The following is a 25362-nucleotide window of genomic DNA, read 5'->3' on the forward strand; positions in this document are numbered from 1 at the left end:
ATTTAAAAAAATATTTACTGGTCTAATTACGTTGGTAACCAGTTTATAACAGCAATAAGGCATCTCTGTGGTTTGTGGTATATGGTGAATATACACAACAGCTACAGACTGTATCCTGGCACTTCATGTTGCACCTAAGAACAGCCCTTAGCCGTGGCATACTGCCCATATACCACACCTCCTCGGGCCGTATTGCTTAATTATACATCAGGTAATTGACTCACGAAAATACAGTTTTAGTGAGTTTCTCTCTGTACCTTTCTCGGTCACATCTAAAGGTACATAATGGATTTTGTTGAACAAAAACAGCTTTTCTGGAGCTAGTGTGGATTCAAAAGCAACACAAGGATACATGCATTACCTTAAGCAAAAATGACTTTATTTATGCTCAAGTAGCAAAATTATTCTAAACATCTGAAACATTAGAACACAAAGTAAACCATTCTGTCTAGATCTCCCTGTTGAGGAGGCATACCTTGGGCCATTTCATTAACATTATGTCATTAAACTCAGCAATCCTATCAGCAACAATGCAGTCATCTAGGAAATCCAGTTTAACAGCTGCGTCTAGTCCATCTTTTTATATATATACAGTACCAGTCAAAAGTTTTGACACACATACTCATTCAAGGGTTTTTCTACATTCTAGATAAATAGCTCATAAAACTGGTTGAGAGAATGCCAAGACTGTGCAAAGCTGTCATCAAGGCAAAGGGTGGTTACTTTGAAGAATCTCAAATCCAAAATCTATTTTGATTTGTTTAACTATTTCTTTTGGTTACTATATGATTCCATATGTGTTATTTCATAGTTTGATGTCTTCCCTATTATTCTACAATGTAGAAAGTAGTAAAAATAAAGAAAAACCCTAGAATAAGTAGGTGTGTCCAAACTTGACTGGTACTGTATATAACTATGATTCAATTACATTATAATTACCATAGATAATGTATTATATTAAAATATATCCATGCGAGTTAACAAAGGGTACAGTGATATCAATAAAATCTCAAACACAAAACAAGGACTAAGGAGGGTAACAAGGGGGACGTAGGATCACATCTATGAAAATATATTCAACAGATAGATTGACTAAATATATAAATACATTTACATGTATGTATATCTATGTACATCAGCAATATATCACCATGTTTATATCACCAATTATTAAAATATTCCTTTCTTCAAGACACTCATATCTGCAGATGAGCTCTTGGCAATAGTTTGGTTAATTTCAATCACATGATCGTATAGTATATGTTTTTAGAACATAATCCTCAAACGTACCGTAGAAGCTGTAATACAGGGATAAATTAACAGCAACACATGACATCTGACCATATTGTCCATGCTAAAATGGCCAATGATGAACTTGTCACTGGTTAACATTTCAGTTACAGTAGATGTGCCACTGAATATAGTTTTTTTTTTCAACATAAATACCTGTATATTGAATGCTGCATGGGGATATTTGTATGATATTTGCCAAAAAAGAGAGTTGGGAGCCTTTAACTTATAGGCTGGTAGATATTTAGATAATTCCCATTTTCATAACAAGCTTCCAGTGCAGATTTCTGTAAACCATTTAGCCTTAGCCTGTCCTACAAGATAGATTTTCCTCTATGACAGAGAGATGTGCTACTGTGTACGTGTATGTACCATCTAGAAAACTGTCATATGTGCCTTCAAACAAACAACATATTTACATTGTAAAGCTCATAATTATTGCATTATAAATAATTTGACATTTTAACGATAAACCCTGTTTTCCTTTGACATTAGAGTTGTGCTCTGTCTATACTAATCTCCCGAGAAAATATGATAAATATGACATGAACAAAAACAAACAAACCTCCTTTTAAAAGAAATGCAACCCTAAGACTTTGTACATTCTGAGACTTTTTTTCATTATAGATGTTGTGCTATTGGTCCATGAAATGAGTGTTCACGAGATAAGTAATTCAGAGCAGTTTGTAAAACAATGTTTTTTTTCCTCCAATAAATGTGTTATTTGCATTTATGAAATAAATCCATCAGGTGAAACATCAACATTCTAACAGTGTTTTAACAGTGTTCCCCTGCTTTCAGGAGAGGATAGAGAGAGAAATATAATACTTTCTGTAGGGCCAATGTAATTATGGTGCTTTGCTGGTTGGCTTGCCTTGAGCAACAGTCTCTCAGAATCCCCTGTAGGTCAACAGATGATGTCTGATATATTCCCTTTAAACTAAAGGTGTAAAGGACATAAGCATTGATTTAAATGTAGCACAACATCTAAACATTGTGCATTACAAAACACAAATTACCACAGCCCAACCAACACCAGGCCAGGTCAAAGTTCAGATGCTTTATTCAAAGTGCATCTCTACCATAGAGATAGATCGAGGACTAATCTTTGTATCTGTGCCATTATAGCATCTGTGACAACATGAGCGCATCTCCATGTTTAAGTAGTACATTTTCTTCTTCATGTTTGGCTGATCCCTCCTGATGACCTGGGTGGACATGATGCCAACAGGGTCACAAGGAGGGATCAGCCAATGAAGTTGGAAGTCCCACCCAGTTGACTATATTGAAATGGTGGAAGCCCTCAATGGCGCTGCCCATGCTAATATGACTTTTTGGCCACTATAGAGGCCTCTGTCATTCTCAATGATCTCTACTCCTATGAATAATATCACTAGGAGTAATTAGTACAGATACGCCTCATTTCCTCTGTGTGCCAGCGGAACAGAAAATCCATCCTTTAAACAGGAAGTCCTTCCAGGCAATGTACATTTGGTAAAAGTGACTTTGAATAAGAGAAAGTCTGTAGGAATCCAATATTGTGCTGTTGTTCATGGTTGTTCCCCTAGGTAGCAGCACATCTCCTTCTCTGGAGTTACATGAGTGGAAAAAAAGGAGTTCACTGTTTGTCACAACCGCTTGCTTCATTTTACCAGGAGATTGTCCTAACAATCAGCAAGTAGGGACACTCATGGTCATTGAAACAGAGTCTCCCACCTTGGATAGGTACCACATATAATATACCTCAGTGCAAATAAATTCTCACTGAAGAGGTTTGACTTGCTAAGGAACGATACATTTTCTTCCATAAATTGTTAGCATCTCAATCAAGTCTATCATAAAGTAAATGTTCAGAATAACTTAAGTAGAAATTCCTCTCTTGCAAGAGTCAAAAGAGGGTTGAAAGGATGTTTTTCCTAAAAGTGACTTTTGACTTGAGTCTCACAACATGCCAAGGAGTATTGGTGTCACTAAGCTCTGCAGACAGTATCTCCAAAATGAACTAATCTTTGAGACCAATGTGGGTTGGTTTGGATTTAAAATGCAGACCCCCCCCTCCCCTCCAAATATGCATAAATAATGTTCAATAAGTTAATAAATAAAATAATCTGTCATCTGGGTGTATTTACAAAGGGTAAGAATTTACAAAACCCCTAATTTAATGCATTTCATTATCTTTTAGAGATACCTTTCACTTTCCAACAGTATAGCATATCTGACCTCATATTGCTGTTGCCTATTCCAGCCAAATGCACTCCATTTATCCTGTCCTCTCCTGAAATCGACTCTATACATTAAATCAAAAGGGACAGATTCAATAAAAGCTGCTTTAGCGATGTTTAAAAAGTATCTTTGTGTACATACTGCTGCTCAACAACAGTGTCTCTGTGTGTGTTTGTGTGTGTGTGTGTGTGTGTGTGTGGGGGGGGGGGGTAATGCCCACAGATCATGATAAGAAGTCTGGGGTGTCATTCAGCTAAATGTCCTCTGTCAGCTATTTACATCAAGTCACCTGGCACTTTCACCTTAAATGATTTCCATTGACATGATCAACTGTAAGAATCATTGCTAATATTGTTCAAAGAACAACACTATTCCAGTAGACTATCAATTTTCTTCAGACCGGCTATCCTCTAAGCCAGTTAGCAGCTATTAAACACATTACATTATAAAATATAATCAAGATCACACTGTAGAATATAACGCCGTTTCAATCACCTTTACAAAAAAATCCCAAACAAAAACAATCTTCACATCAAAGCAGGCAGTAGTCGACAAAAATAGCTTTGTTCACGAGTCCTCATGTGAGAGCTTTTTACAAGTCAGTTTGTGCTCCCGCATGTGTGTTTCCTCAATCATCTCCTCTCCTGTTTAAAAAAAAACCCACACACCAGGGCTGCTCCATATTACACTAACCATAAAGAAAAGAGACGAAATTCAAAAACGAATGCTTTGAATAATAAAAAGAATGATCTGAGCCGCAGACAGACAGGGGGCGACAGGGAGGAGAAAGAGGAGAGAGAAGCGAGCCTCAGCGGTCTCTGCAGGTGGGCAGGTTGACGAAAGTGAAGATGTTGTACTCTATGAGGATGGAGAAGCAGAGAAAGATGGAGTACATGAACAGACACACCAGGCCCAGACGACGGTCCAGTCTCCACCCGTTCAGATGTACCCCCAGGACCTGAGAGAGAGAGAGAGGTGGGAAGAGATTAAGAAATTATATCTATAGTTGCTCAATTCAAATTCAATTGTCCATAAACTGTGTAAAATACTAAACACAAGTAAATTTGAGTATTTTAAGAAGTACTTAAAAAGTCACTCACCGTGAGGAACACAGACCCCAACAGAAGTCCCACAGAGAAGATGAGCCCCTTGCTGTTCAGTTGAATCTAAGAGAAGAACAGGTTAAACAGAAGAAGATAAACCATGGGGTTGGGAACTGATTTACAACACTTTTGTACCAGTGTAAAGTGTACACCTGCTATTTCCAAAAGAGAATAACAGTTTCAAAAACGCCACCAACTTTACACGACCAAACTGATGCATTAGAAGGACGCCATCTCTTTTGAATTCGAGCCCTTCTGAAATGAATACAGTATATCAGCTGTTCTCTGTGGATCCTATTCTACACCCTCAATACACAGCTCAATTCTCTAACACACAGTCAAAGCCTTCAAAGCTGTATGTAGGCATTCCTTCCCAGCACCCCCCACGTGTGTTTGATCTAGTGGGGTTATGGGCTACAGGTGCACTCAGCTCTGTATTTCACTTGGACTGCCGACAGCTACTTTTCTCCTCCCTCTTTCAGCTGTTAGGACCATCTCCCTCTCATGCCAAGCTGGAAGATATGTTTATCTACAGAGATCACAAATGCTCCAATGGCTATATTAGCATGGCATGACTAATATTGTATATAAACCTACCTAATATTGGTACCATGTGACATGAGCAGAGAGGGCTCTGGACAGAAGATCAATTGTGTCATCTTTCACATGATAAAGCAACATCAAAATGACCTTCTCAGAATAGGCCGAGCATGTCTAAGTGTCACAGGGGTTGTACATGCCAGTTTTTTATTGTGTGTTGCTAGTAGAGGTTTACGAAAGACCTTACCCAGTCAGGGCTAGGAGAAATGGTGTTTGCTACTTACGTAGGAGCCGTAGTTGATGGCCAGGGTCTGCAGGGCCCAGGGTAGTCCCAGTCCAATAAGGATATCAAACACATTACTGCCTATAGAGTTAGAAACAGCCATATCCCCAAGACCTGAGAGAGAGAGAGAGAGAGAGAGAGAGAGAGAGAGAGAGAGAGAGAGAGAGAGAGAGAGAGAGAGAGAGAGAGAGAGAGAGAGAGAGAGAGAGAGAGAGAGAGAGAGAGAGAGAGATGAGGCATAGGCCGAGAAATAGAAATCAAAAGACAGAAGGAGGGAGAGGGAGGCAGAGAGAGTTGTTGGTAAACATCTGTAACATCAATAAAGAATTCCACCTTGCTGAGGTATTCAGGTTGCCACAAACAACAAACACAACAACAACAAACAGACTGTCAGGGAATGTGGTTCACATTTCCCCCTCTCAGACAGACTGATGAATATTTGACAGGGGGAGTGGGAATAAACACAGATAAAAAAAATGGAGGAAGGAACCACACTGTGTTTTCTTCCGTCGCTGCCACACGACTCTGTCACAGAGGTTGGGAGTGGTCCTGGGTGACACCCAGACTGCCTCATCCCTTCTCTCTTTCCCCTCTCTCTGTTGAGCATGTACACAGACCGTATTGGAGCTCTTTGATTCCTGGGTGTTGCTTCATGGGGCAGGTGAGCAGCAATGCAAAAAGCCCTGGTAGAGAAAGTACTCTGTGCTTCCTCACCTTGCCGTGCCACTATAAGACTGGCCATGCAATCAGGGACACTGGTGCCAGCTGCCAGGAAGGTGATGCCCATGATAACATCAGGGATACCCAGAGTAAACCCGATCACTGTCACCTGAAGGGAATAGACACACATCAGTGTCTGTCTGTCTGTCTGTCTGTCTGTCTGTCTGTCTGTCTGTCTGTCTGTCTGTCTGTCTGTCTGTCTGTCTGTCTGTCTGTCTGTCTGTCTGTCTGTCTGTCTGTCTGTCTGTCTGTCTGTCTGTCTGTCTGTCTGTCTGTCTGTCTGTCTGTCTGTCTGTCTGTCTGTCTGTCTGTCCTCACCATCCAGACCATGACATAGGAAAAGCCAGCAATCCAGAGGGTGGAGTTGACGAAGGAGACCATGAACCATCTCTCCCAGCGAGGGTTGGCACAGTTAGGCACCGTGAAGAACAACAGCAGGCACAGAGGCCAGGCTAACAGCCACTTGATCTTATTACAGCACCCAGCTAGAGAGAGAGAGAGAGAGAGAGAAAAGATAGAGAAAGGAAGAAGAGATGTAGTTTCAATGTGTTCTTTGCTTAGATTACATTAAGTGTGATGCTTTTATTGAGGAAATCTAAAAATACCTTTAGGTGGGTGTGAATGTGGCTGACCAACACAATAAAGAGAGACTGAAAATTGTTTGAAACCCTTTAATGTTATTAAAAAAATTATACCTGGGGCGTGAAAGGGCACGAATGGTCCCTCCCCTTCTTCCTCCTCCTCCTCTTCCTCATCATTCTCATTATTCTCATTGTCTTCGTTCTCGTTTTCCGTCTCGTTGCCAGACTCCACCCCTCCCCTGTCGTCCTCTCCATGGTGACCACGGCGACCATTGACGCCCCTTTCGGGCCCGCCCAGTCCATTCTCCAGGCCCCGCTTACCGCCGACTTTCATCGTGACCTCCGAGTCTCCGTTCGTGAACGGCCGGGTGCTAATCAGACGCTGTCTCTGCACAAATACATGCACACGTCATAGCTAAGGCCCTGTGTTCTGGTTAATCATGTCACATGACCTGGATTTGAAACTTTATTTAAAGCTTTTTCATCAAACTATCCCCTTTTCTTTTAATGTCAGATAGACCAGCACCACCCTCAGAAAATTGCTTTCATTTTTTGGTCTAATTCCCATTATTGGAAAAAGCTTAAAATAAAGGTTAAAATCCATGTCATATGACATGACTAACCAAAAAACAGGTCTCTAGTCAGCCTACACTGTACAAACACATGTCATATTCTGAACATGTTTGTACAGCATAAGTATGCTGTAAGAATATAATTTCCTCATACCCACACAGCAAACAGAAATACCCACGTGTGCAGAAGGCCATGGCAAAGCGTGTGTGTGTGTGTGTGTGTGTGTGTGTGTGTGTGTGTGTGTGTGTGTGTGTGGTCCTACCTCAGTGATGAGCATGCGTGAGGCCATGGTGAGGCGTGTGCGAGGGGAGAAGTGGCTGGTGATCATGATCCTCATGCCGGCATCAGAGAAGGACAGCTGGTGGGGGTAGGCTGACAGCAACTCATCCACCATCAACACTGACTGCTTTCTGTGTAAGTTAGCTACAAGAGAGCGTGAGAGAAAGAGAGAGAGGGAGAGAGACATGATATAAACACACACACACAGACACACGTATGACAGAACAGGCAGACCATACCTTTCTTCAGCAGGACAGCGGTGGCATCACAATTGTCATCCAGGTCGGCGTTACTGGCTGTGCCATTCCCCAGGCTGGACGAGTTCTTCTTCCGCCTCTCCAGGAAACGCACAATGTTCGAGTTAAACCTATACACAGAAACGAACAATGCGACAGTTAAACCTAGACAAAGAGGGACAGAACAAGGACGTGGATCCGACTTCATACCTCTAATTGTTTTGAAGTGTGCACCGATGGTTTCAGACACAAGACTTACTTCATTATCAAAATGTAGCCGAAATACATCAGAACCAGTGTCAGAGACTCCCACCTGGAACAAACATCAAGAGGGATTCAATTGAAGCGGATTTTGAACAGCTATACAATACAACACATAACATATTGTATGTACTGTATACACAAGAAAGTGAAAGCCATATTTACCACGAAACCTTTTCATCATATATGAACTGTAAGGAGAAAAAGAAGAATGATACTGAACACTTGGAAGAATGACTGGAAGTATTAAGGCTCACTTCACTGGTTTGCAATGGTCAGGCTCCACTCACCACTATGAGAGCAGCGATGGACAGGGTGTAGTACACGGAGTCTCTCAGAAGAGACCAACGAGACAGATGCACCGCCTGAGAGAAAGAGAGCGAGAGAGAGAGAAAAGAAAGACAAGGGGAGAGAGTGGAATGGACAACATTTTACCCCGGGGTATTCATCTCTTCCGCTGTGTGCATACCTGAGCAAGCCAAGGTACAGAAACTTACCTGGCCTGCAAATATTCCACACACTCCGATAATGCAGAGGATATTGAAGACGGCGGAGCCCACAATCGTGCCCACCCCCACATCCCCTTTAGTGATAAACACACCTGCACAGGGACAGAAAAAAAGGGAACAGGAGTTATACAACAGTTAGGAATGGAGTGTTACAAGCTTGTACATGTAAAGTATTGACATGGCCAACATACAGTGCCTTCGGAAAGTGTTCAGACCCCTTGACTTTTTCTATATTTTGTTACGTTACAGCCTTATTCTAAAATGGATTAAATAAAATAATTTGCCTCAGCAATCTACACACAATGACCCATAATGACAAAGCGAAAACAGGTTTTTAGACATTTTGGAAAAATGTATTCAAAACAAAAAAACAGAAATACCTTATTTACGTAAGTATTCAGAACCATTGCTATGGGACTTGAAATTGAGCTCAGGTGCATCCTGTTTCCATTGATCATCCTTTTTTTTTTAAATACTCCTTTTCGCTGCAACTCCCGTTCAGACTCGGAGAGGTGAAGGTCGAGAGCCACGCAGCCTCTGAAACATGACCTTGCCAAGCCACACTGCTTCTTGACACACTGCTCTCTTAACCCGGAAGCCAGGCACACCAATCTGTCGGAGGAAACACCGTCCAACTGACGACCGTGTCAGCGTACATGCGCCCGGCCTGCCACAGGAGTCGCTAGAGCGGGATGGGACAAGGACATCCCGGCCGGCCAAACCCTCCCCTAACCCGGACGACGCTGGGCCAATTGTGCACTGCCTAATCGTCCCCTGTTCGCGGCCGGTTGCGACACAGCCCGGGCTCGAACCCAGATCTGTAGTGACGCCTCTAGCACTGTGATGCAGTGCCTTATACCGCTGCACCCCTTGGGAGGCCCCTTACATTGATCATCCTTGAGATGTTTCTACAACTTGATTGGAGTCCACCAGTGGTAAATTCAATTAATTGGACATGATTTGGAAAGGCACACACCTGTCTATATAAGGTCCCACAGTTGACAGTGCATGTCAGAGCAAAGACCAAGCCATGAGGTCAAAAGAATTGTCCGTAGAGCTCTGAGACAGGATTGTGTCGAGGTACAGATCTGGGGAAGGGTACCAAAACATGTCTGCAGCATTAAAGGTCCCCAAGAACACAGTGGCCTCCATCATTCTTAAATGGAAGAAGTTTGAAACCACCAACACTCTTCCTAGAGCTGGCCACCCGGCCAAACTGAGCAATCGGGGGAGAAGGGCCTTGGTCAGTGAGGTGACCAAGAACCCGACGGTCACTGACAGAGCTCTAGAGTTCCTCTGTTGAAATGGGAGAACAACCATCTCTGCAGCACTGCACCAATTAGGCCTTTATGGTAAAGTGGCCAGACGGAAGCCACTCCTCAGTAAAAAGGCACATGACAGCCCACTTGGAGTTTACCAAAAGGCACCTAAAGACTCTCAGACCATGAGAAACAAGATTCTCTGGTCTGATGAAACAAAGATTGAACTCTTTGGCCTGAATGCCAAGCGTCACGTCTAGAGGAAACCTGGCACCATCCCTACGGTGAAGCATGGTGGTGGTAGATGTGGGGATGTTTTTCAGTGGCAGGGACTGGGAGACTAGTCAGGATCGAGGGAAATATGAACAGCGCAAAGTACAGAGAGATCCTTGATGAAAACCTTCTCCAGAGCACTCAGGACCTCAGACTGGGGTGAAGGTTCACCTTCCAACAGGACAACAATCCTAAGCAGACAGCCAAGACAACACAGGAGTGGCTTCGGGAACAGTCTCTGAATGTCCTTGAGTGGCCCAGTCAGAGCCCGGACTTGAACCTAATCGAACGTCTCTGGAGAGACCTGAAAATAGCTGTGCATCAACGCTCCCCATCCAACCTGACAGAGCTTGAGAGGATCTGCAGAGAAGAATGCGAGAAACTCCCCAAATACAGGTGTGCCAAGCTTGTAGCATCATACCCAAGAATCAAGATTGTAATCGCTGTCAAAGGTGCTTCAACAAAGTACTGAGTAAAGGGTCTGAATACTTATGTAAATGTGATATTTCAGGTTTTTGTAATAAAATAAATTAGTAGAAAAAAAGTCATTATGAGGTATTGTATCGAGATTGATGAGATTTTTTAAAATCAATTTTAGAATAAGGCTGTGACCTAATAAAATGTGGAAAAAGTCAGAGGTCTGAATACTTTCCCGAAGGTACTGTATATCACTATCACTCATTAAAACATACTGGGACTGCCGATAAAGTAAAACATAAAAACATTTTAAAAAGTATGTGTGTCTAATGAAAAGATGTGTTCATCTGCGTGTCTGTACGTCTCACCGATGACAGAGGTGAAGAGTTCAGGAGCTGAGCTGCCGGCCGCCATGAAGGTTGCACCTGCCACATCTTCACTAAGATGAAGACGCTGGGAGAGCCAGAGCGAGAGAGGCGGGGGGGGGGGGAGAGAGGGAGAGAGAGAGAGAGAGAGAGAGAGAGAGAGAGAGGAGAGAGAAAGAGAGTGAGTATAGGGGAAGTAGAAAGCACATCTTGAATTGTGTGCTTAAAATTAATTCCAGTTGAATTGACCCCGACCGTTACAGAATAGTGTATTATATTCTTACCTCGCATATCTTCTCCAGAGACGGAACAAAGTAGTCATCACACACTAGGGCCAGCGCATAGAACATGTACATTGCCTGTAGAGGAATTACACATAACAAATTGTCAGAACATGCATGCCCATATAAGAACAAACAAATCTCAGCAGTGTTCTGAAACCTTTCAGATCCCCATGTGATGCAGTGATACTGTCCCAATGTGTCAGTTTTTATCTGAGGAGGTATCCTAAGCTGAGACACTCTGTGCCAGTGGCCTCATATGCCAGCTAAGTCTCTATACAACATCTGGCACCCAAGCCTGCCAGAGAGACACTGCCCTCTTTATGATGGCTTGGCAACTTTGCCGTGGTGTAAAGTACTTAAGTAAAAATACTTTAAAGTACTACTTAAGACATTTTTTGGAGTATCTTTAACTTCACTACATTACTAAAGAGAAGTATGTACTTTTTACTCCATACATTTTCCCTTACACCCAAAAGTACTAGTTACATTTCGAATGCTTAGCAGGACAAAACATTTGTCCAATTCACACACTTATCAAGAGAACATCCCTGGCCATCCCTACTGTCTCTGATCTGGCGGACTCACTAAACACAAATGCTTCGTTTTTATAAATGATGTCCGAGTGTTGGAGTGTGCCCCTGGCTATCCATATAATAATAAAACAAGAAACTAGTCACCTCTGTTTTGCCTAATATAAGGAATGTTAAATAATTTATACTTTTACTTTTAATACTTAAGTATATTTTCCTCAAGTAGTATTTTACTGGGTGACTCACTTTTACTTGAGTCAATTTTTATTAAGGTATCTTTACTTTTATGACAACTGGGTATGTTTTCCACCACTGCAACTGTGTTAAAGACACAATCCTGCTTGTCAATGCATTGCATCACACGGTCAATGGCAGGTAGCCATTGTGTGTAGAGTAGATAGTGTAGAACATGGAGGTGGGAGGCGGGGGTGGGGGGGGGGGGGTTACACTCACAAACAGGACATGTAAGGCCACCGCTCCCTCTGTGCGCTCCTTGTTGGTGAACAGGTCTGTGGGGAACTCATGTAGTGCTGGAGAGAAAACACACACAATATTACAGGGAAAACATTTAGTGCAGCAGAAACTTGTGCAGTGGCACTATCATATACAGTCCATTTGAGTGACAGGACCTAAAAATAGCATTGCCATGAGTGTGTGTGTACACGCACACATGCCAGGGTGTGTTTGTTTGTGTGTATTTGTAAGTGGAGCCGTGTGTGCGAATGTATGTGTGTGTTGATGGCTGCACAATGTGCGGTGACATTCTCCCTCTGAACACCCAAGAGGTTGTGTGAGTCAGCAAGCTTCAGCCTGCCCTCAGTGCCCAAACACAACCATTTCAACTCATAAGAACTGACAAGGCCGAGAGAGAGAGAGAGAGAGAGAGAGAGAGAGAGAGAGAGAGAGAAGAAGGGGTGAGGATGTGTGAATTGTGTAGAGTTGTAAGACATATCGTCGTGCTGGATTTTAATGGCCTCGTCCCTTAGAAAGTGTATACACTCCCACCTCCCTCCAATTTTACATTCCCATTTTAGTCATTTAACAGACACTATTATCCAGAGTGGCTTTTAAATAGTGTGTTCCAGTAAGCTGAATCAACTACATAGTACGATCATGGTTAGAAAACCTAGCTTCAAAACCCTCAATCCATCCCTTCCTCCCACCATCCTTTTAGTACAGCACAGAGATATTCTCCCAGTAGGCACTACTGTACCATTCAGTTGGCAGGTCAGCAACACACCGGAATGCATTTCACACTGTGGCTCTGTAGCCAAAGCAACCAGTGCAAGGGCTAGTGCCCACTCTGTGCCCAGTGCTGCCCACTCTCATACAGGGCAAACACTCAGGGAGCCACTCACCCAACCAACCCTGCTGCCAACAGCGCAACTAGCAAGTATGACTTCACTACACAAAGCTCCACACACAGGCACACGCACGGTGCGAGTAATTACAAATACCTCAACCACACTCCAACCAACAACAAACAAATAATGACATCAACAAATACCAAAACAACAGTTGGCTGGATGCTTAGGTAAACAAGATGGCTCCCTTACCCAATTTTGTGTTGGAGTTCACTTCAGCTTAGTTCAGTGATTCTTGGTAAAAATCAAATAAAAGTATTGGTCACATACACGTTAAGCTGATGTAATTGCGAAATGCTTGTGTTTCTATCTCTAACAGTGCAGTAATATCTAACAATACACACAAATCTGAAATAAATGAATAGAATTAAGAATATATACATATTTGGACGAGCAATGTCGGAGTGGCATAGACTAAAATACAGTAGAATAGAATACAGTATATACATATGAGATGAGTAATGCACAATATGTAAACATTACTAAAGTGGCCAGTGATTTCAAGTCTATGTATACAGGGCAGCAGCCTCTAGGGTGCTAGTGATGGCTATTTAACAGTCTGATGGCCTTGAGATTGAAACACAGCTTCTGTCTCTCGGTCCCAGCTTTGATGCATCTGTAGTGACCTCGCCTTCTGGATGATAGCGGAGTGAACAGGCAGTGGCTCGGGTGGTTGTTGTCCTTGATGATCCTGTTGGCCTTCCTGTGACATCGGGTGCTGTAAGTGTGCTGGAGGGCAGGTAGTGTGCCCCCGTGATACGTTGGTCAGACCGCACCACCCTCTGGAGAGCCCTGCGATTGCGGGCGGTGCTGTTGATGTTCCAGGCGGTGATGTTGTACCTTCTTCACCACACTGTCTGTGTGGGTGGACCATTTCAGTTTGCTGTGATGTGTACGCAGAGAAACTTGAAGCTTTCCACCTTCTCCACTGCGCTCCCGTCAATGTGGATAGGGGCGTGCTCCCTCTGCTGTTTCCTGAAGTCCACAATCAGCTCCTTTGTTTTGTTTACGTTGAGTGAGAGGTTATTTTCCTGGCACCACTCCGCCAGGGCCCTCACCTCCTCCCTGTAGGCTGCCTCGTCATTGTTGGTAATCATGCCTACTACTGTTGTGTCGTCTGCAAACTTGTTGACTTGAGTTGGAGGTGTGTGCGTGGCCACGCAATCATGGGTGAACAGGGAGTACATTGTTGAGGATCAGCGAAGTGTAGGTGTTGTTCCCTACCTTCACCACCTGGGGGTGGCCTGTCAGGAAGTTCAGGACCCAGTTGCACAGGGCGGGGTTCAGACCCAGGGCCCCGAGCTTAATGATGAGCTTGGAGGGTACTATGGTGTTGAATGCTGAGCTGTAGTCAATTAACAGCATTCTTACATAGGTATTCCTCTTGTCCAGATGGGATAGGGCAGTGTGCAGTGAAATGGCGATTGCATCATCTGTGGATCTATTAGGGTGGTAAGCAAATTGAAGTGGGTCTAGGGTGTCAGGTAAGGTAGAGCTGCTATGATCCTTGACTAGTCTCTCAAAGCACTTCATGATGACAGAAGTGAGTGCTACAGGGCGATAGTCATTTAGTTCAATTACCTTTGCTTTCTTGGGTACAGGAACAATGGCGGACATCTTGAAGCATTTGGCGACAGCAGACTGGGATAGGGAGAGATTGAAAATGTCCATAAACACTCCAGCCAGCTGGTCTGCGCATACTCTGAGGACATGGCTAGGGATGCCGTCTGGACCTTCGAGGGTTAACACGCTTAAATGTCTTAATCACGTCGGCCATGGAGAAGGAGAGCCCACAGTCCTTGGTAGCTGGCCGCGTCGGTGGCACTGTGTTATCCTCAACGTGGGCGAAAAAGGTGTTTAGCTTATCTGGAAGCAAGACGTCGGTTTCTGTGACGTGGCTGGTTTTCCTGTCTGTAGACCCTGCCACATACATCTCGTGTCTGAGCCATTGAATTGCGACTCCACTTTTTCTCTGTATTGACGTTTTGCCTTTTTGATTGCCTTACGGAGGGAATAACTACACTGTATTTGGCATTATCCCCAGTCACCTTGCCATGGTTAAATGTGGTGGTAGTGGCCAGGGTTGGAGTCAATTCTGTCCATGAATCAACTGAATAAATCCCTCATTGAAAAGAGATAGCCCAGACAGATTGTACCATGTTTTGGGGCATCTTTTACCGTGTCCTTCATTCTCCCTAGTCTACCCACTCCATACAGAAGATCTTTTGAAGCAGTATGAAAGCATACGCATACATATTTTACACACAGGGTTTGAGTCCTAAATTAAAAATCACATGGAACCAATGCAGGATTTCCATAAAGCTTACACATCCGTTTCCCAGTTAGGAGTAAGCCCTAAGAGGTGTGAGGGTGCAGGGTTGGAGAAGAGAGCGTGTGTGGAGGGCTGGAGAGGAGAGGGGGCTAGTCTGACAGGTCATGCCCACAGAGACTCATCTCTGCTCAGCCTGGCAACGGGAGAAAACACCCCTGCAGGAAGGACAAAGCTCCACATCCACATACATTACAGTAACTGCTGACCGGGACCCCACCCCCATGTAGAAAAAGTTATTGTTACCATGGCAATGAAGCATCTCACACACACACACCCCACGAGTAATCTCATCATAGATTCTGTGAATATTTTGATGCCACAGTAATAGCTTTCAGTGCCCCGGCTCTTATTTAGACATCCTCATGTTTAAATCCCTACGCTAAAGTCTACTCAATGTCCTGTCTGACGGCTCAAAACAATATGCTTTCAGCTGCATTAACCACTGCTGGAAATACCTAATCGATTCTACTGTACATACTGCAACAGTCTGGCTAAGTGCGTAGTGCCATACTGGAAAAAGCTTGATCCTCTGGTATGACTAGGGAGAATGACATGGTATTAGGACAACACAAAGTGCTGTAAGGGGCGATAGAGGAGCTACAGCTGTTGTATCTGCTCTTAAAAACCGTCAGAGAGGTAAGATACGATTTGGTTTTACTCGAAAGCACATTACACATAGTAGCTAGCACGAGATAAACGCACACGCTCCACGGACTCTCTCATAGCACACGATGGTTACTATAACCAAGGGTCAAAGGGCAATCGATTCCAAACGTAAAAAGTCATCTGGAAAGCTTTTTCATTTGGACGCAGAATTCCAATCCAATACATTGAGGCGTCAGAGGAGGTGGTTGTAGTAATTGTATAGTTTAAGACTGCTGAACACTTCTTTTGTTTATTACATTGTCAAGCTAGAAGTCAATCCTTTCAGTCCCTCAATCGATTTCTTCTGAAGGTTTCAGGTATGGTTAAATATATACTGAACAAAAATATAAAATGCAACATTTCAAAGATTTTACTGAGTTACAGTTCATATGAGGAAATCATTCAATTGAAATCAATTCATTAGGCCACAGTCTATGGATTTCACATGACTGGGAAAATGGATATGCATCAGTTGGTCACAGATGCCTTAAAAGAAATGGGCCTCACAATGGGCATCAGGATCTCGTCACAGTATTTCTGTACATTCAAATTGCCATCGATTACAATGCAATTGTGTTCGTTGTCCATAGCTTATGCCTGCCCATACCATAACCCCACCGCCACCATGGGGCACTCTGTTCACAACGTTGACATCAGCAAACTGCTCGCCCACATGACTCCATATACATTGTCTGCGGTTGTGAGGCAGTTGGATGTACTGCCAATTTCTCTAAAACGATGTTGGAGGCGGCTTATGGTAGAGAAATTAACATTAAAGTCTCTGGCAACAGCTCTGGTGGACATTCCTGCAGTCAGCATTCCAATTGCACACTCCCTCAAAATATGAGACATCTGTGGCATTGTGTTGTGTGACAAAACTGCACATTTTAGAGTGGCCTTTTATTGTCCCCAGCACAAGGTGCACCTGTGTCAGATTCTTGATATGCCACACCTGTCAGATGGATGGATTATCTTGGCAAAGGAGAAATGCTCACTAACAGGGATTTAAACAAATTTGTGCACATCATTTGAGAGAAATAAGCCTTTTGTGCGTATGGAACATTTTGGGGATCTTTTAGTTCAGCTCATGAAACATGGGACCAACACTTTACATGTTGCGTTTATATTTTTGTTCAGTGTAAGTAAAAACAAAAAAAGCCAACACCTCTGATAGGGCTTTGTGTTTTGTTGTGTGAGAGGGGTTTTAAATCAGTGATAACTTTGCTCCATGGGACAGTATGTGAAGTTAAGATAACCTGTCACTTCTGTGTGACATCACAGTGTGGATGGTGTGCGCACACACACACACACACACACACACACACACACCTCAAATCCCTGACTTTGAAATCTGGACTGGATCAGGCAGGATTGAACTGAGCTGTGAGCTGTGATGGCTTGCTGGGGGCAGAGGGCTGCTGAGGAACAACAGAGACTTGACTACTCTCTCTCTCTTCTTACATAAGCATCACAATCATTACATAAGGCGGTGTGTTGGAGAGAGATAGAGAGACGAGTCCTCCAAATTCTCTGCATCATTACAGAGACCTCAGGAGGTTTGAACAGTAGAAAAGACCACATTGATGGTTTTCACCTGGCGGTGTGGTTTGTTTACCTCCGTGATGGGAATATAGAGGTGCATTGTTAGAGAGAGAACAGAGATAGCTGTCTTCCGTGTCTCACAGAACGCATACACACCTATTTATAGTTTATTTCCTTTGGGGGAAGCACATTGGATTGCACATGCTTTGTTTTAAATGTGCTATATGAATACAGATTGTGCCTGCAAGCCCAAATCACTCACACACACACACACACACACACACACACACACACACACACACACACACACACACACACACACACACACACACACACACACACACACACACACACACACACACACACACACACACACACACACACACACACACGTGCCAGTGTACGCTGGATCAGGCGTATGCATATGTGTGCGTGTTGTATTAGCGGTGTCATACAGTGTTGCATGTGGCTTTTGAAGTTCATCTTTAATATGAATTTAAAAAAAATCTAATCTATGTACAGCAGCTTTAGAAGCACAAATCCAGCAGTCATCTATGAAACACTCTTGTTTCTGACCTCTATGGACACCCACTGAGTGCTGTGTGGTCCTTATGCTCCCAGATGGGACAAAAGCGACCACCAACAAAGAAATAGCCAAGGTAGTTGAACTAAGGCACCCGTGCCATACACACCGAAATGAACAGTCACCCTCGAAAAGGGATCAAAGCCTCCCACCCTTTGCATTTTCCATCTCTCCACAGCGCTCCTGAAAACATGTGTACACGGAAACATGTGGTTGCATTTCATTTTCACCACGTGCTTAAAAACAACTGGGTGGCGTTACCTAATGTGTCGGACATTCATCTAATTGTGCAGAAACGGGAAGAGGATGGGGGGGAAAGAAAAAGGGGAAAGAGTGAGTGAGTTTAGTGATGGTATGCTCTCCAGTCGTGACATTAGGATATGAGTCTGATCATCCCTCAGGAATGGAATTAAATGAGAGTAAAGGGTAGAGGAGAGGGTCAGCCACACAGGTTGAATATCCCCAGGCTCTACCACGCTGTAAAGTGCTCCTATGAATGTCTCCAGCTATGAGCTGCAATTAGCACCAGGGGTGGCTCTGAGAGAGGGTGAGATGGTTCATCTTAGCCCAGCTCCGAGCTCCTCTGGCTGGGTTACTGACCTCGCACAGCCCTGCTCACTAACTCAGACATCCAGAGCCCAAGATCATGCCAAAACCACCACTCAATTAGCTCCTGTCAATCATTTACTCACTCATTAAATGCAGTGGGCACGAAAGTGTGAAAAAATGGATGGTAATCTCTCATGTGTGAGATTTTCAAATAATATAACCCGTTTTCCTGGAACTAATTAAAGCAAGTGTGATTCAATGGTTTAGTTTTTTTATTAATTGTTTTGTTTGCATATGGTTCAAAATTAATTTCCTCATTGAGGTTAATACCATTTGTGATCTAATCTAATGTATGCCAGGCTCAACAACATATTTATCTAACGTTCCACACTCATTATGATTCACTTCTCCACGTCTTCCTTAATGGAACAGCTAACATCTAAATTAGAGTATTGCGTCATACGACTTGTAACACAACCATACCCCCAGAGTTCAATCTATGTCAATTATCAGCGTCTCCGTGGCGACAGGTTTAAGGCTCCAGCCCGCTCCTGCGCCACAGCCTGAAATAGGCACTTCTCCTCGTCGGAAGTTACAGCGTTCCGGTCTCCAAGGAGGCTTGTTCCCTAGAGACGTCATATTCATGGAAACGCGTCTATTTCCGACTCAGAGAAGAGAGAACATAAATCATGCAACACAAGGATCAGGTCAGCAGCAGCGCATCAGGAGAGTGTGTGTGTGTGTGTGCGCGCGTATGAAAGCGAGGGAGCAAGGGAGCAAGAGAGTGCGAGGGAGCGAGCGAGAGACACCGACAGATAGTCAGAGAAAGAAAGAGAGCGAGAGAAAGGGATTGAGTCTGTATCTGTGTGCACGGGCTTGTGTGCGTGAGGAAACAGGTCGACTGTGTGAGGGAAAGGAACGCGCTTGGTCAGGGAGACCAGCAACCAGCGAAAGGTTACATGGTAATGCTGCCATTTAATCAGAGTGCCAGCCAACGTGTGCAGAAAGAAATCATGGTGCTGAGATCGCTCCACTGACCTAGGCCACCGGAACACATTTGAAGAGTGCAGTCTCACAAAGAAAGTCACTGCTAAATGCATTGTTCCCAGGCAGGGCACACAGGCCCCCTGACAAAACATTCTAGGACGCAAACACTATAGATTTTCGAGTGCTAATTGCATGATTTTGTTGTCCTTATTAGGATACATTGCTTGTGGTTTACTGCAGGTGAGTGACGTCACCAGCACACCCGTGGTCTCGCTTGTCTAAGTAATGATAGAGGAAACGCTGCTCTATGATCTAACTATCTACATTCAGATTACATCCCACAGTGTTATGCTACAATGTAGGATCAAGGGTGTCTAAATGAAAGTGTGTAAATTATGAACGGATGACATTAATCCCTCAGTAAACCAGTAAGCCCTCTACAGCTATAATAACTCTCAGAAGAGTGCAGCTCATAAGAGAATACAAAAATGCCTTTGTAGTGAATAATATAACATAAAAGATTACAAGAGCCATCCTATGAAAAACGGCTTACCCTGAAAGTACAATTCAAATTTAGTAAGTTTGCATAGCAATTTGATTGATACAACAGAAATATATCACAGAGCTAGAAATCAGAAGCCAAATCCTAACCTTAACTGGTGGGAAAAACACAAAACTGACCTCCTGTCAGTGTCTAGGGGAAACTAACATAATTCTTCAGTAGCCTACTCCTTACAAAGGGGGCATTGCTCCCCCTAAAGGCCCCAGTGGAGTGTAGGGACTTTTAAGGGGACACAGATTTTGGGTGGGGATATGCTACTTTACTGTACTGTGTCTGAGTTGTTTTGAGGGATTGGAGGAATCACGTGACAGTCCTAGTGCTTAATTGCAAACACATTTAAGGAAGTAGAATGCTTGTAAAGAAAAGGTTATGTGCCAGAGTGGTATGTGGAGAGAGAGAGCGAGAGAGAGAGAGAGAGAGAGAGAAACAGACGGGTTGAGGGAGAGAAACATGTACCGTTATGCGTCTGTAGCAGAGATGTTATTCTGATGAGATTGTGTGTTGTGCTAACTTCTACAAATGAGCATCAGAAAACATCCTACAATACACACAAACATCTTAGCATATTTCAGCCTGGTCTCATAGACTAGACATAACATAGGAAATGAAAATCAGGGGCACTCAAATTAGTATGATATGCTAAGTTTGGTATAGCTACATAAGACAGATTGTTACTTTAGGCAAAAGCGAAAGGAGGGTTGTTGGTCGGGGTGGGCGTATAATATTGTCACGACTTCTGCCGAAGTCAATGCCCCTCCTTGCTCGGGTGGTGCTCGGCGGTCGACGTCACTGGTCTTCTAGCCATCATCGATCAGTTTTTCATTTTCCATTGGTTTTGTCTTGTCTTCCTACACACCTGTTTCCAATCCAATTAATCATGTTGTGTATTTAACCCTCTGTTTCCCCTCATGTCCTTGTCGGTGATTGTTTTTGATGTTATGTTACGTGGGTTTGTGTATCGGGGTGCGATGGGAAATTTTACCCATTTATTTTGTAAATTGGTATTGGAGTTGGTTTTTGTTATTAAATACTCCATGTTAACCAACTTGGTTTCTCCTGCGCCTGACTGCCCTGCCACCTACATACAAGAACATGACAAATATGAATCTCATCACGGACAACTTTTGTATTTTAGCACCTTCGCAACTATTACTACCTTTTAGCTACTTTGCATCTACTTAACATGGTTAGTTAAATGGTTAGGGAAAGGGTTAGCTAACTCCTAACCCCAATCTTAACCCTAACCCCCAGCGTAGCTAATGTTAGCCACCTAGCTAACGTTAGCCAGGACCAATTGGAATTTGTAACATATCATACGTATTGCAAATTCGTTACGTATTGTAATTCGTAACATATCATACCAATTGTAATTAACATTATCATACGAAATGGATGATGGACATCCACAAATTAATACATACCATACTAAATGCAACATATCATACTGGATTTTGTTTGACTATGTTATGTCTACCCCTGAGTCCAGGTTGCATATTTCCTGTGGGAGAGTAACTAATAGAAATCTCTCACTGTCTCCTGATCTCTTCCCTTCTCTCTCAACCATGTGGCCCATTAGAGAGAGGTGGGAGCATCAATGAGGAAAACAACAAGATCAATCCCTGCAGTTTAAACGTAGCACGCATAGCCTGTCGTAAATTAGCAGCACATGTATGCATGCACACACACTCATGACATGATGTAATCAGCTCAAAATTGGTCTGGCTTGTTTGAAAGCCACTTAAGAGCATTACATATAATTTTTTATTAAGAGGCTGCAGTTCCCTTCTGGACACGGGGCATGGGTCGTGGAGAGCTATGTTGGTTTTCACAGGGACATTTCCAACGGAAATGTATGAATCCTATGGGATTAAGAGTACATGTAGTGATGGAGAGGAGGATGGAAGTGTTTGTACTATGGATAGACATTAGACACACACATGCATAACACATGCATGGCACATAACGCTGAGCTATTAACCGAAATGTAATTTTTTTAACGTTATTAACAACTAATTGACAGATGTCTGTTCAATTACTTGAATTCCATTCAGTTAATTGTTTTTGTGAGCCCAACACTCCACTCCTCTGGAGAGAAATCAGATCATTCATGAGCGAAATCAAATCAACTGTGGGACGTTGGGCTGAAGGGAGTTGTAGTTTTCATTAAGTAAATGTGCAACCAATTTCAGCGCAGAAACATGGTAATTAACTACAATGACCATAATCCATTGCGCCTGTTCTTTCTAGCTCAGACAGAAATGGATTCACTTTTGTGCCTGCTACATTAGGTAAGAAACACACAGACCGCATGAAAGAGGAATGTACACAACACAATGGATGAGAGAGAGGGATAGCGACAGTTCGTGAAAGTATGCCTCATCTACTTTGAAGAACTAGCAAAATGATTTTTTCAGACAGCTCTACAGCATACTTAAGCAGCAGTGGAGGTCGGAGATGTTTAAGATGAGGGAGGACACCATTTTTTTTTTTTATGAGCGTGGCCTTATTTCTATTACAGCATATTGGATGACTGTCATTCATATTCCATTCACCCAATTCAATGTAACATCGATAGGTTTAGACTACTACATGATACTCACATTTTTCCTATACCCATCATGAGGTTGCTACAACCTAGCCTATTAGTGAAAGTTTAAAAAGTAGGTGCACAGGTTGAGAAAAAATGTGAGTAATCAAGGTGACAGTGACACATTCAATAATGCCTTGCACACTCTTGCCTGTATCTAGCTGATCTAGGGTGTAATCATTAGTCCAACAGCTGTAAACAAGAGTTTCTGTTGGACAAATTCAGGTATGTTTATCCCGGTTTTGTTCCGTTTAACAAATGTTTTCAACAGACTTGGTGGCATGAATACACCCCTGATTACACGCAAACACAGTTCACTTTCATAGCAGCCACATACAAACAGCATCGTCACTTTGCTCGTTGCATAATTTGTTCTACTCACTCTCCTCCTCTCACCTTTTCCCTTTGCTTGTGGACTTTAGAGCATAACACATAAGCTGTCCATGACCAGGCAAAAAAAACCTTTCCAAACCTTCATACCATAACGGCTAACCGCTACACACAGCCTACATCGGTGTCACCATATAAGCTAACGTCATAGCTACCAGAATTAACACGTTAGTAAACCCGCTACAATCATGCAGTACAGTCAGCCAGCAGTTTAGCAGTTACACCAATGGGCACTGGTGGCAATAAATTAATAAAACCAAAATCTTACCTTGACTTGGAAGGCTCTGTTTGAGCCAGGTGTTTGAGTAGGCATTCGCTAGCTAAGTGAAAAAAATACAATGAAATATAGCTACCTCTCTAGTGCTTGCTTCTTCATTTTTTAAGAAATTACTTTGTTCAAAACTGTTCAACTACTGTCTTTCGAGTCAACTACTCACCACATTTCATGCACTGCAGTGCTAGCTAGCTGTAGCTTATGCTTTCAGTACTAGATTCATTTTCTGATCCTTTGAATGGGTGGACAATGTCAGTTCATGTTGCAAGAGCTCTGATAGGTTGGAGGACGTCCTCTGGAAGTTGTAAATTACTGTGTAAGTCTATGGAAGGCGGTGAGAACCATGAGCCTCCTAGGTTTTGTATTGAAGTCAATGTACCCAGAGAAGGATGGAAACTAGCTGTCCTTCAGCTACAACATGGTGCTACCCTACAGAGTGCCGTTGAGGCTACTATAGACCTTCATTGCAAAACAGTGTTTTAATCAAATATTTGGTGACGTGAATATGTTTAGTATAGTTTGATCTAAAAAGGATAACTTTAATGTTTCACTATTTTAATTTTCATGAAATTCACTGAGGTGGATGGTCCTCCCCTTCCTCCTCTGAGGAGCCTCCACTGTTAAGCAGGCTAGCCTAACTAAACCTAGGATGACGAACGACAGTACAGTATCGGGAGCATTGAGATAACGTTGTCTGTCTGGCTGGCTTTCTGCTATGGCCTGGGCAGGGATGAGATGACTATATAAGGACTGAAAATTAATAAAGCCATCAAATAAAAAGTAATATACAGTGAGGGAAAAAAGTATTTTATCCCCTGCTGATTTTGTACGTTTGCCCACTGACAAAGAAAGGATCAGTCTATAATTTTAATGGTAGGTTTATTTGAATAGTGAGAGACAGAATAACAACCAAAAAATCCAGAAAAACGCATGTCAAAAATGTTATAAATTGATTTGCATTCTAATGAGGGAAATAAGTATTTGACCCCCTCTCAATCAGAAAGTTTTCTGGCTCCCAGGTGTCTTTTATACAGGTAACGAGCTGAGATTAGGAGCACACTCTTAAAGGGAGTGCTCCTAATCTCAGCTTGTTACCTGTATAAAAGACATCTGTCCACAGAAGCAATCAATCAATTAGATTCCAAACTCTCCACCATGTCCAAGACCAAAGAGCTCTCCAAGGATGTCAGGGACAATATTGTAGACCTACACAAGGCAGGAATGGGCTACAAGACCATCGCCAAGCAGCTTGGTGAGAAGGTGACAACAGTTGGTGCAATTATTCGCAAATGGAAGAAACACAAAAGAACTGTCAATCTCCCTCGGCCTGGGGCTCCATGCAAGATCTCACCTCGTGGAGTTGAAATGATCATGAGAACGGTGAGGAATCAGCCCAGAACTACACGGGAGTTTCTTGTCAATGATCTCAAGGCAGCTGGGACCATAGTCACCAAGAAAACAATTGGTAACACTACGCCGTGAAGGACTGAAATCCTGCAACACCCGCAAGGTCCCCCTGCTCTAGAAAGCACATATACATGCCCGTCTGAAGTTTGCCAATGAACATCTGAATGATTCAGAGGACAACTAGGTGAAAGTGTTGTGGTCAGATGAGACCAAAATGGAGCTCTTTGGCATCAACTCAACTCGCCATGTTTGGAGGAGGAGGAATGCTGCCTATGACCCCAAGAACACCATCCCCACCGTCAAACATGGAGGTGGAAATATTATGCTTTGGGGGTGTTTTTCTGCTAAGGGGACAGGACAACTTCACCGCATCAAAGGGACGATGGACGGGGCCATGTACCGTCAAATCTTTGG

The 25362-nt window shown here is 43.1% G+C and overlaps 1 protein-coding gene across 1 annotated transcript in view; it reads right to left on the reverse strand.

The window, feature by feature from the left end:
- Positions 1 to 357: 357 nt before the first annotated feature.
- slc24a3 (solute carrier family 24 member 3) overlaps positions 358 to 25362 on the reverse strand; it is a 91882-nt gene continuing 66877 nt past the window's right edge. The window contains exons 3-17 of the mRNA XM_014154585.3: positions 12180 to 12256; positions 11197 to 11271; positions 10916 to 11000; positions 8587 to 8690; positions 8380 to 8454; positions 8255 to 8280; positions 8088 to 8141; positions 7832 to 7959; positions 7576 to 7736; positions 6855 to 7128; positions 6478 to 6644; positions 6154 to 6268; positions 5441 to 5553; positions 4614 to 4679; positions 358 to 4471 (exon numbers count right to left, since the gene is read on the reverse strand). Of these exons, the coding sequence (XP_014010060.3) occupies positions 4322 to 4471; positions 4614 to 4679; positions 5441 to 5553; positions 6154 to 6268; positions 6478 to 6644; positions 6855 to 7128; positions 7576 to 7736; positions 7832 to 7959; positions 8088 to 8141; positions 8255 to 8280; positions 8380 to 8454; positions 8587 to 8690; positions 10916 to 11000; positions 11197 to 11271; positions 12180 to 12256 (1670 nt within the window). The 3' untranslated portion in view covers positions 358 to 4321. The remainder of the gene's footprint in view (positions 4472 to 4613; positions 4680 to 5440; positions 5554 to 6153; positions 6269 to 6477; positions 6645 to 6854; positions 7129 to 7575; positions 7737 to 7831; positions 7960 to 8087; positions 8142 to 8254; positions 8281 to 8379; positions 8455 to 8586; positions 8691 to 10915; positions 11001 to 11196; positions 11272 to 12179; positions 12257 to 25362) is intronic.

The sequence above is a fragment of the Salmo salar genome, chromosome 18 (genome assembly GCF_965601325.2).
Source record: "Salmo salar chromosome 18, fSalSal1, whole genome shotgun sequence".
Classification (NCBI taxonomy): domain Eukaryota; kingdom Metazoa; phylum Chordata; class Actinopteri; order Salmoniformes; family Salmonidae; genus Salmo; species Salmo salar.